The sequence below is a fragment of the Heliangelus exortis genome, chromosome 2, assembly GCF_036169615.1.
Source record: "Heliangelus exortis chromosome 2, bHelExo1.hap1, whole genome shotgun sequence".
Lineage (NCBI taxonomy): Eukaryota > Metazoa > Chordata > Aves > Apodiformes > Trochilidae > Heliangelus > Heliangelus exortis.
In genome coordinates this window covers 129,137,890-129,161,397 of record NC_092423.1, presented here as the reverse complement: position 1 = coordinate 129,161,397, position 23,508 = coordinate 129,137,890, and the positions used below count along the sequence as shown (strand labels likewise).

The window sequence follows — 23,508 nt, the reverse complement described above, 5'->3', positions numbered from 1 at the left end:
GAAATATTTCAACCGGGCTCACAATTCAAAAGGTTCAATAAATCCAGGGTTATTACTACAAGAGAACTTGATCAGAGCAGCCAGGCTGTAATGTTTAAGGGGCTCCTTATCCACACAGACCTACAGGCTGCAGCACTCAGTCACACATTGAGGAGTGTGAGTCCCAGCCCTGATGAACCATCAAGGTTTTTCCTCTGGGGCCATCTGCTGGCTTTTGCATAGATGCCTCTTAGGACTTTCCTAAGACAAAGATTGCTTTATTAGGTGCATCAAAAGTGAGTGATGCTGGTGCCATCAGGCATCATTTCTCATGGAGCTCTAGCCCAAGCTCTGGGCTCCCACAAGTGCCACTGTAACTCCAGCTGGTATGTGATTCTGACACTGGTCTGCTTTAGAAAAAAAAAAAAAAATCCATCTCCACTTTCCATACTTCTCTTGCCATCAGACATATTCTTCCCCCTTCACAATGCATGTGCCACATTTAATCCACCAACAGTCCTAAATTTCAGTATTTTTGAAGGTACTATATATCTTCTCTCCAACAAACTTCAAGCATCAGTATGTTCACTGAAGACTTTTTCAAACAAAACTGTGAATGGAGGAATTAAATTGCAGACTAATACTTAGAAAGACTAAGTCATTGACTGATCCATTTTTAATTTCTTAAAGAAGTTTAGTCAGTACACTGAATCAAGAATAGACTAGATTTTTATTTGTACATGATTGCTTGAGGGCAATTTTACCAATTGTATTTGTATTACCATTACATCATTATGTAAATGTATTCCCAATTTTACCACGTATTTCTATCATGCTGGTACTAAACTGCAGTGTACTATTGTAACCTCATTTTGAAGCTGCTTAACTCAGGAATGGCTAGAAACTTAAGGCTATTGTTAAAAAAACACCACTACCAAACCCCCCCCAACCAGTCAAATCAAACACCTTTTTCCCCTCACCCCTCCAGCATACTTTACAAGTTTTATGAATCTGAACAACATTCATCAAGCATACAGTAAAATTAAGAAACCTTCAATCCTAGCACATTCCATCCAAAAATAGCCTCGTGTGATAAGGACCCAAGATATCCCCTATTACTAAGAGAAAACGTGTGTTGACCCACCAACAGCAATTTGCACCTGAAAGGCTTGTTACCTCTCAAAAATAGTTTTGTCTCTCAGACTAGAGAGAGACACTGACATGCTTTCCAATTCAAGAGTTCCAGTTGCTGTAATTTAACATTATATAAGTCAAGCCATTTTTTATCCGCATTTAATTTAAGCACAGAGCATTTCCAAAGTAATTATCCTCCTGCTTTCTTAACAGATTTGTCTACTTAGCTCTGCTCTGCTGCAGCCACAAATATTCACACACAAAGAATTGGGAAAAGCCACTTGCTGCATGCACTGGTCCAGGTCACATGCACATACATGTCAACAATGCACTGGAAAGTTACAATCCATCTCACCAAAAGAGTTCTAAAAGGAAAATAATGATTTTTCTGTGTACTGTTATAGCAACCACAGCTCTGAGTGTAGAAATGAACAACATGCTTCCTTAGAGGTGAAGAAGTTCATGACAATGGATGCACTACTGTTAGAAATCCTTAGCAATACAAGTAATACTTGGTCTGTTTATGCATTAAGTTATTTTCATGAATAATGCTACAAAGCTTTTTAATTATTTCATAATCCTCTAAGATCTTGGGACTCAGAATTACCTCAAATTCTAGACACATTGGAAAGGCCACAGAAGACAAGAGACACTCTTTGGTATTTTTGGCATTCTACTGCATTGCAATAATACTTAAACCTCAATAGTAAGTCTTGCAAATCTGTACTGGAAAGATGCTGGAGTTCTTAACAAAACAAGTCCTTTTTTATCTGCTGGCTGGTTGTATAACATACAAATTAATCCTGTCAAACTAACAAAACCCAGTGCTTCCCCACAGCCTGTAGCCAATGAAAAATCCCCTCGAGTGACATATCCCAGGAGAGTTCTGGAGCAGTGGGAAGTAACATCTGGGAGAGCATCTGCCCAAAGACCAAGAATGAGGTCTTCATGCTCCTCAGCTGTTTCTTTATCTGGAATGCTCAAAGGTTCACCTTCTAGAGCCTTCACATTACTTCTTTCCTTCTTCTTCTTTTTCTTCTCTTCTTTTAGTTCCTGTATCTTCTGCTTGAATATGTCATGATGTTTAGGTTCTTCAGGACCACAGAAGAGTTTGTCTTTGCTTAGATGCAACAAGTCATCTTCTGTTGGGATGCAAATCATGGTATGTAATTCAGGGTTCCCCTTTCTCAAGAGGGACAGATGCACCCATACGAGAGCCCTTGGATAGCTCCTCAAGATTGGCAAAAAGACATCTTCAGTCATTTCCTTCTGTCCCAGTCGAGAAATAAGGCGGATTCGCCGATCTTTTCCAGCAGTGGGATAGCACCAGGCTGATAATTGCATAAGTAGTTTCTCACTCCTATTAAAAAAAAAAATTCAAAAGGTAAAGGGTATTGATTACACAGAAACACAACACCCCACATATTTGCTTGAGTGTGATTAAAAAATTCCCCAGGGCTTTCTGCAGCCTTGCAAACTTGTATCACTCTGAGCACAAAAAGTGGAATTTCTGGGCAAGGCTATTTCTTCAGAAGGAGACATTACTTGCTAAAAAAACCAATCATTTGTGTTAAATCACAAATGCTCAAAAACTTTCAGTGACATTAATGCTGTCCAGAACTATAATTGTTCTCTTCCCTCAGTAACCACACAAAGATGAAAGACCTGCATTCAGGCACTTTCCAAACACTGTTGCTGCCCTCGTGTGTTGCATTGGAATGCACAGAATTGTCTGATTTCTTTACAGACTTTATTAAGTAGCAGAAGAACCACCTGTGATGGTATTTTAGAAAAAAGAATGAAAGGTTATTCACAACAGCAACAGTTTTAAAGTCACAAATATGATCCTATAAAAGCTCCATTCACTTGGAAGTATACAGAATATGCCAACTCTAAGATTATGCTAAACTCAAGAGTTCCAAGATAATTTAAGAAATTTGCTTTAGTCACTAGGTTTGCTGAAGAAATGCAGAAGGACTTAGCAGCAAACTGATCCACAACATAATTATTTAATCTCCTCACTGTATCTGGATCAAATCATACTCTCATCTTAAGAATCAAGGCTGAACTCTTTCTTTCCCCAGTTCAGAAAAGTAGTAACATCTCACATGCATGTATTATTTTGACATACCTGAGAACAATAAAGTCACTTGTCATAGTTTCATCTCTCTCACCAGAATCCTGGGTGCCTGCAACATCATCCTTCTTTATGACACTTTCAGAGCTTGTTACTTCCATGGTCTCCTCTACCTCAGTCTCAGGGGAAGTTTCTTTGACCTCTTCAGCTTTGGGCCCAGAAAACCCATGCTCTTCACTTGCAGAGCACTCAGGGTGTGGGGAAGCAGGATGTCCAAATTCTCCTGAAGTTTTCATTCTTCCTTCCCAGTTCTTCGTCAGCTGTCCCCAGGGACAAACAAAAGGGGACAGAGTGCCCAGCTTGACATAATTTGCCCTTTTTGCAGGTGGACGTCTAGATGATAAAACAAATAGGTAAGAATGTTTGTTTCCTGGGCCCTTACTAAGTACCCAGCACTTCAGTAGGCTGTCTGCTTTGTCCTGCTGGTCTAATAATGCTTTCTGTTTTCAAAACAAAGTACTTGGAACAGAGTTACCTGTGCACTCTTTTTGTAATCTCATTAAGCAAAAAATTTAAAAAAAATTTAAAGTTATACTTCTAGACAACACTGCTGTCTCTATCTACTGTGACTGACACCGTGAACTTCTACTTCACCCTCTTAGCTGGAAGGGGAACCAACACCATCTGGTGCAGAGGACGCTTTCAGCTACACCATACTCGTGGTTAAGAGTTCTCTATTTATTATAGTGAAAATGAAGGCAAACTAAAGAACAATTGGTATTTACAAAGTAGACACTGAAATACATCTCTTCATTCACTTTATTTTTTAACAGTTAGTACTCAGTGTGATAATCTGCCTTGGCCTTCTACCTCCTCCCTCATTTCATGCTAAGGGGGCTTGAAATAGCTTTGTTTATTTTGTTATGCAGCCTTGTCACAACCTTACAACTGAGCAAAGGAGGGCAACCAGGCTGGTGAAGGGATCCAGCACAGATCCTATGAGGAGAGGCTGAGGGAGCTGGGGCTGTTCAGCCTGGAGAAGAGGAGGCTCAGGGGAGACCTCATCACTCTCTACAACTCCCTGAAAAGAGGGTGTAGCCAGGTGGGGGTTGGTCTCTTTTCCCAGGCAACTCTCAGCAAGACAAGAGGGCACAGTCTCAAGTTGTGCCAGGGGAGGTTTAGGTTGGACATTAGAAAGAATTTCTTTACTGAGAGGGTGATCAAGCATTGGAATGGGCTGCCCCGGGAAGTGGTGGATTCTCCATCCCTGGAGATATTTAAAAAGAGACTGGATGTGGCACTCAGTGCCATGGTCTGGGAACTGCAGCAGCAGTGGATCAAGGGTTGGACTTGATGATCTCTGAGGTCTCTTCCAACCCAGCCAATTCTATGATTCTATGATTTTATATCTCTGGCAGTAGAACACTTTATTTAATTTATATATGTAATATATATAAATATAAATAAATATAAATATATATAAATATATATATAGGATTCCTTTTTATTTTATATACCAGGATTTAAATCACTAGTGAAAGATCTTATTAAGACTAAGTGTAAACAAACACAGCAGATAATTAAGGGAATATTTTAAGCAGTATTAATTTTTCTTCATTCTTGCTATCAATTTGAAATTGATATTACCGTTTGAATTTTTCAAGAAGACTGGTTTCCAGTTCTTTGGCAAACTTCATTCCTGCCTGGCAGTCTGGAAAATCATTTGGAGTGTGAGGTGTTCTTTTATATTCAGAATGCTTTAAAGCCTCTTTCAAGCCACCGACTTGTACACCTCGATATATCTGTTATAAAACCCAAAAGAAGCAACGTTTGTACTGATTTCAGGTTCCTAACATTAAAAAACAATACTGCAGATTTTACTGCCTTAGCAACTAGAAAGTCTACCACTACCTTCCAAAAAAATAAACTAAGTATGATTTTTAACAGCTAGATGCTAATTTCAAGAAAAGATGTTTCTTGTGTTCTTTCAATTTAATTCTGAAAAACTATCAACAAAGCTGAAAAGAATTTCCCAGGTTCTGATCTTGTAATGCCATATTACTTCAATGTCACTGCACAATTGATATTAATGGTAAAATAGGTATGACTGCAATTGATCCCCCTGCCCATTCAAAAGCATAAATTTACCTGCAGAAAGACATTAAAACTCTCATCTAAACATTCAAAGTAGGGTGCTCCAAGGACCAACAAAGAAGTATTCAAGCTCAACTAATACTTTTTTATTTCAGGCTCTCTCCCAAATCAGAGGCAATTTATTGACAGAGTAGTGGAGAGAGCCAAGAAATGGATTAGCAGCAGGTACCAAATGGTTTCTCTTTAGAGACACCCTTAGAAATTCAGAGCATTCTGTTTTTGTTTTAGACTGCTATGTGGGCACAGTTATACCCAACAGATGTAGAAAGCTATTGTTTACTTTTAAGATTTTTAAGACCAAGCTTCTGTCATCAACCAGTTCCCTCTTTTGAAGTGGAATTTTGATACTGCACTAGTGAATTATCAGGCAAATATTAAATATACTCTCTAAAATTGATTATGTTGAACCAAATTATATCATTTGTTGTATTTACTTGCAATTTGCAATGAAAATCACTTACAAAAGGAATCCAGAAAGCCATGCCCCAGCCCTTTGGGAGACAGATATCCCAGCCACTACCCCATCCTGGTCTATCTTCTCCAGCAGTTTTTCCTGGCTGCTGCACCAACAGAATGGGAATCTTAGACTCAGAAGGACCCAAATCAAGGTATGATCCAGGTACCAGTAATTGAGCTCTCATATGGTTTATATCCTAAGAAAGAGAAGACATTTCCAATAAGTTAATAACCATTTTTCTCTCTTCTACATAACCCTTCTAAGATATGGAGAGGTGAGATTATTAAGAAGGAAACATACACTAGATGATATGCACCTGAACTGACCTTCATGGAAAATGTTTTTAAGAAAAGTCTTAAGCCCCCTTTGAGGGTAGGTACTGAAATTGAGCAAAAATGTATAGCACATACGAAAGAGGAAAAACAAGTATTGTAATTTGGTATTTATGATTTCTGCACAAGACTAGACTGAACAGGTGCTTTCAGACAGTCTGTCAATACACAGAGCAAATCTGAGCTACATCGAGGGAGATGAGAAGAACAGTTGGTCACAAAACAGTTTCACATAAAGCACGCTGGCACCAAGGCTTTGTCAATCACCAGTTGTTATATTTAATTGTACTACATTAAGAATATGTTTACAAAAACCAAAAGACTACCTCTTTACATGCTTCTACATCAGATATTTTTTGAAGTAAACATTATATTTCATGATAGCATGAAGAACGTACAAAAAGATTGTGTTGTTATGCAGTAGTGTTGCATTTTTTAAGTACTCTGCTTTTTTTACACTATGGCAGCCAGTGTGGAAGACCATAAAACTAATTCTAATTAAGAAAATATTTAGATGTTTCTGTCGTACAAATATCTTCTCTTTTTTTAACTATAACAAAAGTTTACCTATTGTGACTTAATCACCTTTTTACTCATGTTTTATGGGTTCCTCTTCCCATGCCAATGGAAATGTCAAGATAGATTTCCAACCAGTAACACCAAATTTAAAATTGTCTACAAATCACAAGCATTGGGCAGAATGCCCACAACAGTGTGCTGCAATTCAGAACCAGAGATTTATTTCCTTCCAGATTTCATGATTCTTTTCTCAGCAGAATTGTCCCAAGTGACTGAGAAGTGAATGGCCAGTGCCTCTTTGTGCTACTTCATGCCTTTTATCTGCTACACACAAACCAAGGTGATGCAGAAAAATCCAATTTCAAATCCTTCTGCTAAATAAGCCTACAACTATTTAATCCTATAGATGATCCAATAAAGTATTATTTTAATTCAATCATGAAAAATGGTTTTGCAAGAACATCACACAAAAGCTACAAAAATAAACACTTCCAACTCAGCAGCTGGATACTGTGACATTAGGAAACCACTGCTCCTGGATTTATGTTCAAGAGCCTCACTCTATGGATCATCAGCCATTTTCTCCATGGCAATATTCCCTCTTAGTTACCTGCTCAGAGATTTTATTTTCAGTGACGTTCTTACAGATGTCTTGGTCCCAGATAAAGCTGTGAGCACATTCTACAGGTACACCTTCCAGGTACAGCTGCCTAACTTTACCATTATCTACAAAAGAAGAGAACCTTCAAGCAAAATTCAAACAATTTGCAATTAAAGCATCAAATTACTAAACCCACTCCACTATTATAAGTACTACATGTAGACAACTAAAGAAACAGACTACTAAAAGCTTAACAAGCACCACTGCATCTGCAATACCTATCATGCTTTTCCATACACAAAATATGAAATAAACTATTAGTTTTAGAAGCATTATCCTGACATTGCCTTACAAACAGGCATTTCTTACTACAAATGCCAGCACCTTTGGCAATATAACGTTATGCCTTTAAAATGCCACCTTTAATATTCTGGAATCAAACCTTTCAGGCTGAATGTGAAACTCAACAGGTTTGGTAGGAATCAGAAAGAGCTACATTACAGAGCCTGAAATAAGTCTGCCTAAGTAAACTTGTAAGAGAAGCAAGGGTGTACAGTTTAAGAACTGTACACACAGGAAATATTTTTATGGATATGACAAGCTTGCAACTATGTATTTAGGACTATCTTCTCACACCAGTTTTTCAGGCTCTGCACTTCAAGGGACTATTCTCTGCTTATGTCTGCAAACACCAACAGTTGTGTTTATTACTGAAGAAAAATACAACTTCTAGCTTTAAAGCTGATTGTTGAGGTATTAAATAACCTTTCTTTTCTTTAGCTCCACAACCTAAGAAAGCAGAGAAAATAGGTACACCTACCTTTAGTGAACTATGGATTCAAAGCCTCCGGTGTACATTATGTAATGCATGCTGATCCATATTTTAAGTGAAATAATTCTTACCAATAAACAACATAACAAACCTATTAATAGTTCTGCAATTAAAACTTAAGAGGGACTGCTGCTAATTTTGTCATCTACAAGGTCTTACACATTAAAGGGACATAACGTGTTGGGTTTTGGTTTTTAAATCACTTCTTTCAAAAGCTGATTCAGCCAATTTGTCCAGTTAATGTTGACAAAGACTGCTGAACACAGAAGATGTGGATTATTCAGTGGTACTAACAATACAAATGTACATTCTGTCTACTTGATCCCCAATGAACTGGGAGAATTTAATCTCTCTACTTGGAATATTATAGTCCAAATCATAATCACAAATCCTTACACCAGTTCTCCTTATTTCTTACCTCTCTCCCGTTTTCTTCAGTCCACATTTTAAGACTGCTGGAGAAATAGCCCTAATGATGAATAAGTTGCTGATAAAAGTGGAAGTAAGATATCAGAGCTAGTATAGGAAATAGGGAGTTGTATTACTAAGCACACAAAACTCTGCAACAATCAGCACATTATCTACTTCTGCCAATATCAGTGGCTGGTGCTCAGACAACACAGGCAGACAGAAGTTTTGTTCCATTTCAAGCTCTTGTTCTGATTCATATAACTGATTAACAGTCTTAGAAGACAGACCTAAGAGTAAGACTACTTCTATTTCAAATTTCTCCTTCCCTTCTGTGAGAAAAGAACAGTAAAAGCAAAAAAAGCTGTTTCAGAGCCATATGCACCTAGGAGTGAGTACCTGGGCAACTGATGCCAGATACCTAAACCTCTGCAAGAGGTATATTTACAGGCAAGGACTCAAGTTCTGTGTTTGCAGAAGAAACTTTAGTTCAGTTTTTTTTTTCATGATGCATTCTCCTTCTATGCACCTCATTCACTGCTTGTTTAAAACCCCCACCATACTCCTCATTGAGCAGTTTTTAAGGCAGTGAAATTTGCATTTCTTCATAGAAGGAAAAAGCAGACCAGAATGTCAGAAGCATACTTTAAAATGAAAAAAAAATGCAGCACTAACGTGCAGTCATGTAAGCAGTGACTGCCCTACTGGGAGTCTTGACCTCCAGAAGGCATAAACCTACTGAGAAGACTGCTGAGAACTTTCTATCCCCCAGCCAGAAGAAATGAGGACAGTTCTTTATTAAATCCCATCAGCATGTGACTGTAACACACAGCTTGCACACATGCATATGTATTCAGGAGTAAGAGTAAGTGGGAAAGACCAAAATTACCTTAGATTTGTTAGCATGTGACTCATGGGGGAAAAAACCCACACAAGCATATATTAGAATAGAATTTTAAAAAAATAATAAAAATTGTATGGATAGCTGTGTATCATTTCATAGATTGCATGTACAACAAACCACAAGCAAAGATCATGGCTGTAACTTTCCTAAACTATTCACTCGTTCAACAAATAATGCACTTTTATTTTAGAAAAATTTTTCTTAGAAAATCATTTAGCTTTCACACACATTAAAGAACAGACAAGCACAGACAGAATCTGCTGTCATGCACAGTGCTATTTCAGTCTTCCTAATACTAGTTTTAACTATTTGAATATCCAGGAAGCAAAAAGAGGGAAAAGTGCTGAAGACTCAGGGTCCCTTTTTATTGCTCAATCAACATGACATGTCAGTAAGGCAAAAGAATTACTACAAACATTTCTTAAATATCAGGTTTCTATACTATCACATTTGACTAAAGTTACACCAAAACCAAGGCTCAGAAAGCTTATGTAGTTAAAAAACTCACAGAAAGCTTTTTTGCTTTTTTTTTGGTTGGTTGGTTTGGTTTGGTTTTACATAAGAGACAAACGAATGCCACGTAAATGGAATTACAGAAGTCTAATGTGGCTTTTTTTCAGGTAGATATTCCTGTAGTGATGTATACTATGGGCCATGAGGAAATTTGTTTTTTTGTTTTAGACAAATTGCCCTTGAAAAAGGTGGTTTACAGACTTCTCCAGTTACAGGTGATGGTTTTGCACTGAGAGGTCTTCAGTAGGTTCCCCTTCACATATTAAGCTGATTTAACTCATGCAAACCTGTCAGGCAATCTAAGAGGCTTATAGGAAGAAGGAATAAATCAATAAATCTAACTGGTTTATAGAGGCAGTGAAATATGCAATAAGACACCCAATGTTCCAAGGAGACGACAAACTAAGTAGACATAATTCAGGAAGACCTCATAATGGGTCATGAAACAGTGAACAGTGGCAATAAATGCTTTATGTTTGCACACAAATGAGATGTAAAAGGCATCCTGCACATTCTGCACAGATTATGTCCAGGTTTCCTTTTATTTGGAGGTATGCAATTTTACTTTTTCTTACATAAACACCAAGATCTAAATGCACTTGAATACTTCCCCCCCGAGTAGAAAACAGAAAAAGTATCTGATCTTAGTAATCTAACATGGGTTAATTTTCTGTGAGTATTTAAAAGTATCACTTCTCTGCTTTTAATTACTTATACAAGGAGACCCATTAAGGAAGACACAGAGCACAGGTAGTAATTGTCACATAAACAACTGCAAAATTGTCAGGAGCAAGTCTTTTCAGAATAACAATAATCTCCCTTTCTAACTAAACTAACACCAAGGAATAGTCAACAAGGAGACAGGGGAGTGGCACCTAGCCCTCAGTCTTGAGTTTCTCAGCTAGGAGAGATGAACTATACCACAGGACTCTCCAACCCCACACATGTAATAGTGTGGCAGGAGATTGTGAATGATGCTGCAGCTCTTCCCACACATTGACATGAAATCACACAGGTGGGACGCATGGAAAACTGCCACCTTCCCTGCTGAACTGTGTCCCTGGTATTGTCCCTTTAACTGCTTCTTGTAGGAGAGCTAACCTCTCCTTTTCTACTCCCTGACCACGATGTTCTTTTGATTTTTTACTAGAAGACAGCTGTATTGTCTAAGTTCTTTCATGCTTCTGACTACTCAGCTTTTTAGCAGCAGCACACTTGTGCAACATGAAGTCCTTTAGCAGAATCTAAACTAGACAGTACCATGCAGTTTACCTTGCTAGCTGATCAAGGACCTTCTTCTTCTCGTAAGTCAGAGAAAAGAAGTTGAAGTTTTTAGTTCACAGTGAAACAAAACCACTCAGAAAGGAATCAGTAAGTAATACCAGATTTTCTGAATATTTGTCATTTAGAAGTTTCTTTGCAAGTGAAGGACAATCCCAAGCAGAAAAATCTTGAAGCAAGTCATTTGTAGTCAGCCAAAAGAAAAAAAGACTTACTGTCCTATCATTACCATATCTCTCCTTCCTGAGGGACAACCAGCTCTGGCAGTGGGAGAGAAACTACTATGAGAGTCTTTAATGCCCAGATGCCTTCTGCTAAACTTGTCTTCTTGAATGCATCTTCACAGGCATGGCAAGCAGAATGCAGGGCTCCAAATTACTTCCTGTCTGTTTTGTACTTTTGCTTTCAGCTGAGTCTCTTGTAAGTGGCTGCATTTGCTGTTAATTTCATTGTTAATTTCATTTCATTTAATTTTCAGCAATGAAATTAACAGCAAATGCAGCCACTTACAAGAGACTCAGCTGAAAGCAAAAGTACAAGACAGAAAATTACCTTTATCCTGGCCCAAACCAGGACAATTTGCTAACACTTCTGCTAGTTCAAACCAGTATCTGTGAACAAGTGCTGTATCGCTCACCTTACTTCTCAGCAGGAGGGAATCAAAGTAGAGGTCATGTATGCTGCAGCATTTCCAACAGGAACATTAATGAGAAAGTTAGCTGAGCAAAACTAATTAACAGAAGAAAGGCTGTTCTACATACAGAGAGCAGAATAGGAGAATGCAAGAAAATACAGAGAGCTGTGCAGAGCTAAAAGACTAAAATAGGTGTTCAACCTGATTTAAGTGAAAAATAAGGCTAGATTATTCTACTATCTTGCAAACACACTACCAAGGAAATGGAGTATTTTCAAGAACCTTCAACATGTTCAATTTGTCCTAGCAACTACTGTTTGCTAGCTGGCTATTATTTCTCTTATTAGGTAAGGAAGTCTGTGTCCAGGCAGCTTCACTGGAAATGCCTACACAGCACTATACACAAACGTCACTGTTTTCTGTATAGGCTCTTGCACATTTTCCAGGGATATTCAAATTCAATTGTTTTTGCATTTCGCACAGAAATGTTATGTAAGTCAGCACTGAAATGAAAGTTCATTTCATGTATGAATCTTTGATGTTTCTTTTAACATAAACAGCACTGAGGACATCTGAAATGCTAATCTTGCAAAGGTTATTTTATATTTTTTTCAGTGAAATTGCAACTTTCATCATTACTTTCATCAGGACTACAAACCAAAACCAATAGATATCTTCTTGGGAGAGAGGAACAGTACCAGGAAGACACAAAAGGACAGAGAAACTTACTAAGCATCTTTTAGCACCTGGTTGGCCTTGCCAGGATTCGAACCTGGATCATCTGTATGGTCAGACAGAGGCTTCCACTGAGCACAAGACCAGCTTTGGTGCATGTCCCTCCCTCACAATTGCTGTTCTAAAACCTGTGCAACTTTCAAGTTGTTTCTGCTCTGCCAGGAGCTGAAGAAAGGGGAGGGAAGCATTCTAAAAACAAATGCTAGAGGAAAACAGCAGGAGGCAATCAGTAGAATATGAAAGTAAATGAAAATGAAAGTGTAAAGAGAAATTGAATCTCTTGCATTTGGCAGTTTCAGGAGAAGCATATTAGCAAGGCATTTTACCTTGGTATTTTTCAAAGTCTGGCATGGCTTTTGTCTTCTTTTTTGGCAAATTGACTCGAGGATCTCCAACAGTGAGGCCCAGTATTGTACCTGGTGGCATTTCTGATGGTGAACTTAACCCTTTAAAAATACACAGATTAACACTGCCATGAAACTACCAATTAAGTTGTGATCTTTTTCTGCACTGCTATTTTGTGTGGTTTTGCCTGCAAGGCTGTAACACCACTGTAAGTCTGAGAAGCAATCCAGAGTACTCAATTTAACATGTTTTGAGAACTCAACAATGCTTGTTAAATATCCCATAACAAAAGACAACAATAGCAGCACAAGACTTGGTTTGCAATTACATCTATGCTTAGAATAGAAGTGAGGTCACTCTCACAATTTACACTTAATTGATCCTTTACATTTGGCATATCTCAAAGAAAAAGCAATTTTTGTTTTATAGTGTCTTCCAGAGAAAGGAAATTTAAAATCTTTTTTTTTAAAGTTTTACCTCATCTCTGCTTAACTGTCTCACACTGGCTAGCTTGAGTATAGTGTGATACCAACCAAAGCCAGGTCCTTACCTGCTTCAGTGCAGGGAGGAGAAAGGGAGGAGATCAGTTAACTCTGGGATACTTTACAACTCAGCCAAATATTACAACTGTTCATTATAAACAAAAACATATAAAGCAAGGTATAATACTTTCACCTTGGGGAGGAGCCTGCCATTTTATCTGTGAAGGTATTGTACAACCTATTGCCTTAACTTGGTAGGAATGAGGGGAGAGAATAAGAGCATACATCAGGCTGTACATCCATCAGCAATCTCAAATCTAAGTTCATGAAGATAAAAAAAATGATTCAACTTATATGTTAAGTATGGACTGTGTTGAGGATTGAAATTCCCTTAAAAAAAAAGTAACAGAAAATTTCTCAAACCTTTGACATGCCACAATAATTACCTAAGCACATATTCCATGGCAGCACTCTCCTGATAAAGCAAAAAATAGCCATTTCCAAGTAAAGTCAACTCATTAGCATGCCAGTTTTGACCACTAAGGTTTAAGAGTTCCCCCTTCCTCCCAGAGCATCTGGATACCAAATACCTTCTAATAGCTCAAAGATAGCACTTTGACGTTGATGAAGAGAGACTTTTTCAGAATCCTTGCAGTTTTCTACCCACCAGCTATTCCTTTCCGTGTCTGAATCTGCCATCTCCTGGAAAACAACATATGTAATTAAATTCAAGTGCTCATTCAGTATTTTCAATTGGCATTAATTCACTCAGTTTGCCTTAATCACCATGGTTGCTTTCTTCAAACTTCAAACCAAAAGAATTTTTCTTCATGCAGTCTATTCCTATATTCCACCTTACAGTAAAGTCCAGGACCTATGTTCCAAACACAAAGCAACCCACAATGCCTCCTATTTCCGTTTTTAATTATTTCTTACAGAAAGCCAGATATTTTCTGGCCTCATAATGTATGCTGCAAGAGACAAGAAAACCAAATATTAAAACCACAGTGATGCCATGCACCAAAAAGTGGACAAAATACTACATCCTGGAGAAACTGTGTATTTGATTGAAAATACAGAAGTTTTCTATAACTTACACATCCTCCCCTTTAGCTATAGGTGCTCTAGCTCATTGCTTGAGAAATATGATCCAATGTTTGTCAAAAAGAATACGAATTACTCTGGACCTCCAGCACAATAATCACTACAGCAGAAACTACATAGCCTGCTTGACAGTTCCATTGCTTTTATTTTCTTCCTACTTCCCTTTAAAATTCAAACAGGACTTCTTCCTCAGATCAGCATTAATCAAGGGGCTCAATACAGAGAAGCTAACAGAGTAGATAGAATCATAGAATTGGCTGGGTTGGAAGGGACCTCAGAGATCATCAAGTCCAACCCTTGATCCACTACTGCTGCAGTTACCAGACCCTGGCACTGAGTGCCACATCCAGGCTCTTTTTAAATATCTCCAGGGATGGAGAATCCACCACTTCCCAGGGCAGCCCATTCCAATGCTTGATCACCCTCTCAGTAAAGAAATTCTTTCTAATGTCCAACCTAGATATACATACATAAGCTTTTATAATAAGTAAGGATAGATAATTTACAATTCTTACTATAAAAACCAAGCTTGTACATTCTAGAAAACTTATCAAAATTACAGTAATATCCAAACTGCCTATTTCCTTACCGTTTGGAGAGAAGCAGCTTTCAAGGTCTCTGTAAGGACAGAGTGTGATAAAGGGCCAATGAGCCGGTACCTGAGAATCTCCATAGATCTATCACTGAAACAAAGGTAAATTTCAGGTCAATGTACAATAGTACAATGCAAGACTCTTTTTTCCACAGCACTGTTATGCCAGAATTCAGCTACATAAGCTGTTTAAGGGTCATAGTTCCTGACTTTACTATGAACAAACCTGATCACAATGCCAGTAGCATGAGAGATCCAGGAGTAGGCCTGGAATGGATCTCTAGTGCCATCACCAATTATTTTTTTCACTGGAACAGCTTTTTCTCCTGCATCATCTTCCTTCTTTCTTTTCTTGCCAAGACTCAGAACAATATCCATTTGTTTTTCCTCTTGAACTGATGTTGCAGCAGGCTCAGGAATATAGATTTCTTCAGGCTCTGAACACTGAAAAATTGCTTTTAGCTCTCTCAATATGTCCTTAAGAAAAAAGAAAAGTTTGGATTTAGGATAATAAGCAGCACACTGAAAAGGTTAAGTGCATGATTAAGAATTACACCTTACTACTTTATATATATATATTATATATATTAATGTATATATAATATAATATACATAAAATATATAATATATATAATATATATGTTATATATAATACATATTTTAATATATTTTTATATATAAAAACATACAGGAAAATAATACATACTTATTTGCCTATATGCATTCAAGGGAATCAACTTCATTCTGCTGAAGGCTGGGGCTTACTATCAAGAGCTGAAAGGAACACTGAATATTGCTAATTTATTTTCACTTGAATTAATGTAAGAAAAAAATTAACTTTTTAAAATTTATTTATTACTGAAACTCGTTTGTAAGTATCAGATTATGAAAGTGATGAGACCAAACAGCCTTTTAGGGGTGCCAGTTGGAATCAAGCAACATCATCTTGCAAATGTATGCTGAAGCTAGTGGTACTGGAAAACTTTTTAACAAGCTCAAACACTTAAAAGAAAAAAAAGCAACCTCAGAGGCATGCTCCTTCTGTACAAACTTTATAAAAACAAGCAGCAGAACATAAATGTTGTGGAAATGATCTTCCAACTATTTAATTCCTAAAGCCATTTATTATATTCAGCTCTTCTAAACCTTTCAGAATGCATCTTCAGCATTAACAATGCACAATGCATAAACTAATCAGAGTACAACTATAAAGAAAAAAAGACCTGCTTGAGAGCTGGATGCATCCAGATCCACAACTGTCTGTTTTCAGACCCATCCTTGGGTTTCCAGATAAATGTAACAGGACCAAGCATATCCTCAGGATAGCGATCTGCTCGGTAAAGGTTCAGGGAACCCTCAAATCCTCCAGAGAGACAATAGGCTTCTTCAAATGTTAACCCTAAAGAAAAAGATACTTTTAGAGAAACTAAATAGTATATTGTTTAAAAAAAGAAAAAATTGAAATTCAGTCTGGCTACTGGGACAGTATCAAAAGAAAAACAGGCTCCACAATTAATTTATTAATAAGTAACTGAAAATAAGAATGCCTAATCCTAGTAACAGACACTTTAATTATGTGTTTCAACCAAACTGACAACTCAGTATCAAGTTGGTTACTATTACTGAGACTGGCAGGATATTTAAAGGAAAAGGATGGCTCATCCCTTGGTCCATTCAGAACCTTATTTTGAACTACATAAAATTTACCTGTGTCAATACTACATATTCGAGCAAGCTGCTGCAGAAGCTCATTTTCTTTACCAGTCAACTCCAGGCAACAATAATACGATAAATCCTGAAACAACAGGATAGTGGTAAAGTGAGAACAACTCTTGAAGGCAAGCCTGGCAAGGAACACCAGACAGAGCTTCACTATTCACAATGAAGTAGTAATTTTTATTCACTAAAATTTGTGTGAAAGAGAAATTAGTTTGTTGGGGTTTTTTTAACCAAAAATTGTTAGGTCTAGGGAGAGGGCTCGGGCATTTCTCATTTGAGCGCAAATCTGCCTCTGAAATCAGCAGACCAGAAAGGACACAGAACAAAGCACCTGCCCTCAATAACACCCTGCTCAGAAAGATGATGCAGGGATTCACTGAATCTCTTGGCTCTTGAGAAGACTAAAGAGGGCAGTATTTCATAGTTCCCAGAAGACTTTCCTTAAGGTTCATCTTGCCATGCTTAATTACAATTACAGTATCACTCATTTCATACTTAGCATTTATTAACAGCTGACACAACAATACTTCAAAGAGACAGGAATATTCATTGTAACTGAACAGTTCATTTCTTCATCTTAGCAAAATAACAGAGAAAACAAACACAAAAGATGCAAATGTGGTACCTGAAGAAGGCAGTGTTTTGTCATGGCTCGGTAACAAGCCCTGTAGCTCTTCTCCGTAGGGCTGTCTCCTAAACAGTATCCCCATTTTTTTACCATATGAAATCTCTTTGCATGCCAAATATGTGTTTCCAGCCAAATGTTCTTTCTTTGCCTGCGATTAAACTCTGCTACCAAATTTATGTGGCGCCTTCTAGCTTTGCGGCATTTCGTCTTTGACTGTTCTTTTTTCTGATGCACAGCTTTCTCTGCCTGGTTGTGAAAGGAAGGAAACTGAAATGAGTATAAAAAGGACAAAATTTGGCAGAAGAAAAAGGCTGATGTATATAAGGATGCAGGAAGCACTAGCATCAAGTGAGTTTGCTTCTCAAGAATCATAGAAACATAGAATGTTAGGGGTTGGAAGGGACCTCCAGAGATCATCTAAGTCCCACCCTCCTGCCAAAGCAGGATAACCCAGGGCAGGCTACACAGGAACACATCCAGGTGGGTTTTGAAAGCCTCCAGAGAAGGAGACTACAAAACCCCCCTGGGCAGTTCCACAATAAAGAAGTTTCTCCTCATGTTGAGGTGGAACTTCTTATGTTGTAGCTTAGACCCATTATTCCTTGTCCTACTACTGGGCACCACCAAAAAGAGATTGGCCTCATCCTCTTGACAGTCACCCTTCATACATTTATAGACATTAAGAAGATCTCCTCTTGGCTTTCTTGTCTCAATGCTAAACAGCCCTAGTTTTCTGTTTTTCTTCATAGGAGACATGTTCAAATCCCTTCATCATCCTTGTAGATCTCCACTGGACTCTCTCCAGTAGATCCCTGTCTCTCTCTTGAACTGGGGAGACCAAAACTGGATACAGTATTCCAGGTGTTGTCTCACCAGGGCAGAGCAGAGGGGGAGGAAAACCTCCCTAGACCTGCTGAACACACTTTTCCTGATGCACTCTAGGATACCACTGGTACTCTTGGACACAAGGGCACATTGTTAACCCATGGAGAATTTACTGTCCACTAAGACTCCAAGGTCTTTCTCCACGGAGCTGCTTTCCAGCAGGATGTCCCCTTAATCCGGACTGGTGGTTGGTGTTATTCTTCCCCAGGTGCAGGACTCTACACTTGTCCTTACTGAACTTCATGAGATTGAAGTGTCTAGGGATGATCAATGCCAAACATAAGACAGATTCTTTTGCAATAAAATTCTTTTGAACCCATTTTAAGTATTTTTTTAAAAAACAGAGGAAGGCCACTGTGCTTAAGGAGCAAGTCACTCCTCAAGAAGATTCTGACTAAACACTGAGATACTGCCACAAAAGCAGAGTTTTGCGAGCAACCAGGAACAGTCCATGACTAAGTCTTAAGCTGCATGCAGCAAACACCTCCCATGTTTCAGTGGGAGGTACACATGAGCCATCAGGCCAGTCATGAACAGCCTATGCTGGTTTGAGGCCAACAGAGTAACACCCAACAGCTGTGGTGCGGTGCAGGGCAGGCAGGAATTATCAAGGACCCCTGGACCACCTAGGACCAATGCACTGCCTGAGCAACTCTTCCTGCAGTGGACCCTTTTATCATCACTACTTAACTTTTCAAGATGTTCAATAATCACAAAGCCAAGTGGTCAGTGAGAACTACTTGAACTACCACCTAAAACTGAGATCTTCATGCATGTCGAGCCCCATTATCAGTCAAAGTTTGCGAACCTGTTTATGCAGGGAAGTTTTGCAGATAAGCTCTGGCCTAAGCATTATTTAACATACAGCTGAACACTGTGCATTAACAATGCCTACTCTATAGTCTAACAAATAGTATAAAATTCACTTATACCTCTTTTTTGGCCATCTCTTGGAGCCGTCGGGGTAGGCGTTTGATGTTGTGACTCATAGCTCGCCTCCGCATGTGCCTGGGTAAAGTCTGGAAAACCAGAGAGTTTGAAGACTTCTGAGTAACTGCTTTCAGCATGGCACTGATCTCAGCAGCACGAGCTTGAGCAAAGGCAGACACTGGAATGCAAAGAACTTCATTAGAGCTTGACAAATGGCAAAAATCAAAGAAGGAGATGCTGCATGTAAATTACTGAACTGCAGCAGAGAACTCCCAGTACATCAGTCTGAGGAATTCTTCAGATAACAGTAAATACTGCATATTATTACTGAAGAAATATAAGTTCTCTAGATAAACTGAAGCTTACAGATATGGGTAAAGAAATACTTATATATGAATGAATCTTAAAGCTGTGGTATAACCAACAAGTCCTGTTTCCATTAAGTACTTCATTAATAAAATAGCAATCTTTTCAGAGAGATAAAAACCAAACTTCAGTATGGAAAAAAATGGAAGCAGAAATCATACAACTGTTTGGGTTGAAAGAAACCTTAAAGATCACCTAGTTCCAACCTTCCTGCATGGCCAGAGAAACCTCCCACTAGACCAGGTTGCTCAAAGCCCCATCCAACCTGGCCTTGAAAACTTCCAGGGATGGGGAAGCCACAGCTTCCCTGGGCAACCTGTTCCAGTGTCTCACCACCCTCACAGTAATGTATTTCTTCCTAATATCTAATCTAAACTTACCCTTTTTCAGTTTGAAACTGGTCCTATCACTATATGCCCTTGTAAAAAGTCCATCTCCAGCTTTCCTATCAGCCCCTTATTACAGACTGTTTAAAAATTATTAAATAAAAAAATCCAGGGCTTGGTCTTGTTTTACACTTATGGAAGTACCATCAGAGCATCCTCACATTTTGAAAAGCGTTCTGCTCTCCTCAATAGACACTGTTAGATACAAAGTTGTTTTTTACTTACATCATTGGCAAAAACAGTTTCACTGACTACATTTCAAGCAGGTGAGAGTCAGTCCTTACTGTACTGGCAAACAGAGACCAAACTGCCCATCCCTCATTACAAGTGCAATATTGCAACTCAGCAGTCTGAAAGGACTCACTGACCAGTAGCTGGTCAGTCATTCTTAGTACATTCTTAGTACACAACTTCAGAATTTTGGAGAAAATTACAAAAAAAAGAAGGACCATAGCATAAGTTCTAATTTTGACTCCTGTCCCTAAAACAAAGACAGACAACAAATTTAATCATCACTAAGTTGGCCTGGATATAGTTATCATGACCTCTTTCTTATATACAAACCTGTGATGTATTTTGGCATTTCCTCAGAAATACTCTGACATGCTCCTTGCCATCCTCCTCTTCCTCTGCCTCTCTCTCCTTTATTTTGCCCTTTTGGAAAATACTGGTCTTTCCTGTAAGAAGGCCCAGACGACTGATTCAAAAATTTCTGCTGCTGATACTGCTGCTCAGAACGAATATCTCCTGCAGAGTTTACAGAGGAAAAGAAGTAACAGAAATGCAAAGCAGTCTGAGTAACTGATAACTATATGCAATCTTTCATCATAAGATGGTGTTGCACATCCCTCCTATTATTTGTAAAATATGTACCTGAAAAAGCCATCAGGATTAGAAGACTTAAGTTATTTTTTTACAGCAATAAAATTTTTGCTCTGTCCTGCAGCAAGCCTGCAGCAGATTAAGTAATTATTAGACATTCTGAAAACAGAACCCAATCCAGACTTTGCCTCCAATACTCTTACCAGTTCCAGTAGGAAAGACTTAACTAAAATCAGTCTATGCAACATCAGTAGTTATTTTTACTATTGTCTATCAAGGGTTTTAGTACCAAACCAGCAAAGTGAATGTTCTTCCCCTCTCACTCCCTGATTTTCTTCCCACAAACTAATGTATTCTTTTCTCACTGCCATGTATTTTTGTTATAGCAATAAATAAGGTAAGCATGATACACATAGGTTGGTGCAGTAAGCTACTTTTCCAGTACAGGCATTTAATATTTAATTTCAATACTGAAATTAAAAAACTAAAGCCTACAGTAAGCTTCCTAAGGTACAGAAATACCTTTGAAGAATAAGAACCTAACAGTACTTCAAGTTTAAGAGGGCCTTGAAGACCTTATTTAAAGATTAGCTTATACTCAACCTATTCAGTTAAGTCTTGGTTAGGATTTCTAGTACAATTTCACATATATATGGTTCTCAGGCAGCTCATGCTGGAGGAGACTAAAACGTGCCAAGACAGCCCCACCCACTGCACCAAGAGCAATGTTTGAAGGAACAAGAAGCCATACAGTTCAGGGAGCTCCTCTAGTGAAAGTCAACCTGTGCAGGAGAAATGGAGAAAGAAGTTTAAAAAAAAAAAAAAAAGTTTGCAAGTAAATCAGCTTTTTAAACAAGCCTATCCCATTGTCCCAAAAATGCTACCACTGGCATGAGGAACAGCCAGGATCAGATTGCACCTCCAGAAGCCTCAGTTTATATGAGCTGAAGGAAACTCCTTTTTCCACTTCAAAGAATCACGAAGCTGAAGTTTCATGTTCAGCAGTAATGCTGTTACAGCCCCAATGCAACTACATATCATGCAGAACTGAAGTAATTCAGATGAAAAAATAATTTGGATGGAAACAGAAGCTAAGTTTTTACGTGGAATAACTCCTGATTTGGGTTCTCCCCACGGCTGAGAGCAGCACTATCCAGACAGAGAAGTGAAGGTGAGATGTAAAGAGTGGTGAGAGATAGATACTGCCTCAGTCAGCAAATCTGTGTAGACCTACAGCCCAAGACAATTGTGGGAGGGTAACCAGACAGCAATCAACTCCTATCACAAAACCACCCTTTTTCAAGCTGGCATAAGAATGGAGGAACTAACTATTTTAATCAGAAGAGGGGAATGTTTCAAAAGATAGCAACTAACTTAATACCTAAAGAAAAAATATTTTAGGTACCATATAGCTTCATGGTTTTAAAACTCATTTTTACTTTCTTTCCTGTTTTTAAAAAATAGCCCTGTAAAACCAAGATATCACTAACATGACAGAAGAATGGCATGTGCATGAATATGTATGCTATTCAAGAGGACAGAAAATAACCATGTACTCTTAGAAGTTAACTGTTACAACTAAAGCTGGAAAAATGCATTTAATCTGGCATTACTCCAGTAATGATATTCCAAATTCTTTGGTCAGGGATAATTTGCCGTGTCATTCTGTCTAATTAGGAATTCCTCAGTCACCTGAATACAAAGTGTCACATAAGCATTTTTTTGTTCAACCACAAAGATGCAATCTGTCAGCTTCTTGAAGCCTAACAGTAACAGGCCCTGCTCTTATGCATGCTTATTTTTATCCCAGAAACAATACAGGTAACAAAATGAAAAAATGAAACGAGGGTTGTGTGTGTGAAAATCAAAGTCCAGATGCGGGTTGAAACATTGATAAAAAAAGCATCTGGAATACAGGTTGATGAGACCCTTCAGTCTTCAGCTGCAAAAGCTACCTGGGTATAAAATGCTCCAGCAATGACCTGGCAACACTGCCATTTCAGGGGAAGCTTTTGCTGCCTCCTGACAATACTCCACAGCTACAGGAGCTACAGGCACCAGAAGGCAAATAGGTCGGGCATGCTGCTCGGGTGGAAAGAAAAAACACTGCTTTTACCGCAGGGCCAGCGGGCCAAGCCAGCTCCTCCCAGGTCTCACGGAAAGAGAAATAAGGTCACTAGACGGAATGCGACAGTCGAATTCATCTTAAGACGAGCAGCACTTCCCGCAGGGGGTGGACAGGGATTTGTTCTGCGACCGAAGAGATGACGCAAAAAAAAACCCCGAACCCCGTGTCTGATTGAGAATCACGGCTAAAGCGGTCAACAGCAGGGGACGAAGCCCAGGAGTGCTCCCACACCGGGCACGCCTCACCATCCTCCAGGGCTGAGGGGAGGTGGCACCCGGCAAAGACTGGGGACAACAGACAGACAGACACAGACAGACAGACAGACAGACACACTTGGCCCTGACTGTGGCGGGGACACCCTCGCGGTCACCGCCCCCACCCCGGCCCTGGCTAAGGAGCCCCCCCGACCGTACCTGGGGACGAGCAGGCCCTGCTCCCGCCGCCAAGGAAGGGCCCCGGCTCGGCGGGAAGGGTGACGCTGACCGGCTGGTTCCTCATCCTCTTAGCCCGCTTCTTCTCCCTTGCCCCGGACATCTTCGGCAGGGCCCGGGGAGTGTGCGG

General features: G+C 39.0%; 1 protein-coding gene across 1 annotated transcript; it reads right to left on the bottom strand.

Annotated features, from left to right (window-relative positions):
* Positions 1-690: 690 nt before the first annotated feature.
* POP1 (POP1 homolog, ribonuclease P/MRP subunit) lies at positions 691-23,488 on the bottom strand. The gene is made up of 15 exons (XM_071738025.1): positions 23,361-23,488; positions 20,562-20,744; positions 19,248-19,423; positions 17,428-17,676; positions 16,791-16,878; positions 16,307-16,482; positions 15,310-15,560; positions 15,081-15,174; positions 13,978-14,089; positions 12,887-13,006; positions 7,263-7,378; positions 5,806-5,997; positions 4,838-4,992; positions 3,245-3,583; positions 691-2,473 (listed from the first exon to the last, which is right to left on the bottom strand). The coding sequence occupies exons 1-15, from the start codon at positions 23,479-23,481 to the stop codon at positions 1,807-1,809; spliced, it is 3,039 nt and encodes a 1,012-aa protein (XP_071594126.1). The 5' UTR covers positions 23,482-23,488; the 3' UTR covers positions 691-1,806.
* Between the last annotated feature and the right edge of the window lie 20 nt (positions 23,489-23,508).

What these genes read in the sequence shown, in the direction of transcription:
- POP1 (XM_071738025.1), bottom strand. Translation starts at nt 23,481, where the DNA reads ATGTCCGGGGCAAGGGAGAAGAAGCGGGCTAAGAGGATGAGGAACCAG. An exon ending in AAAATAAAATCTCTGAGCAG is followed by an intron (nt 5,998 to 7,262) that starts GTAACTAAGAGG and finishes TCTCTTTCTTAG; the next exon opens with GATATAAACCATATGAGAGC. An exon ending in TGGCTTTCTGGATTCCTTTT is followed by an intron (nt 4,993 to 5,805) that starts GTAAGTGATTTT and finishes GTTTTATAACAG; the next exon opens with ATATATCGAGGTGTACAAGT.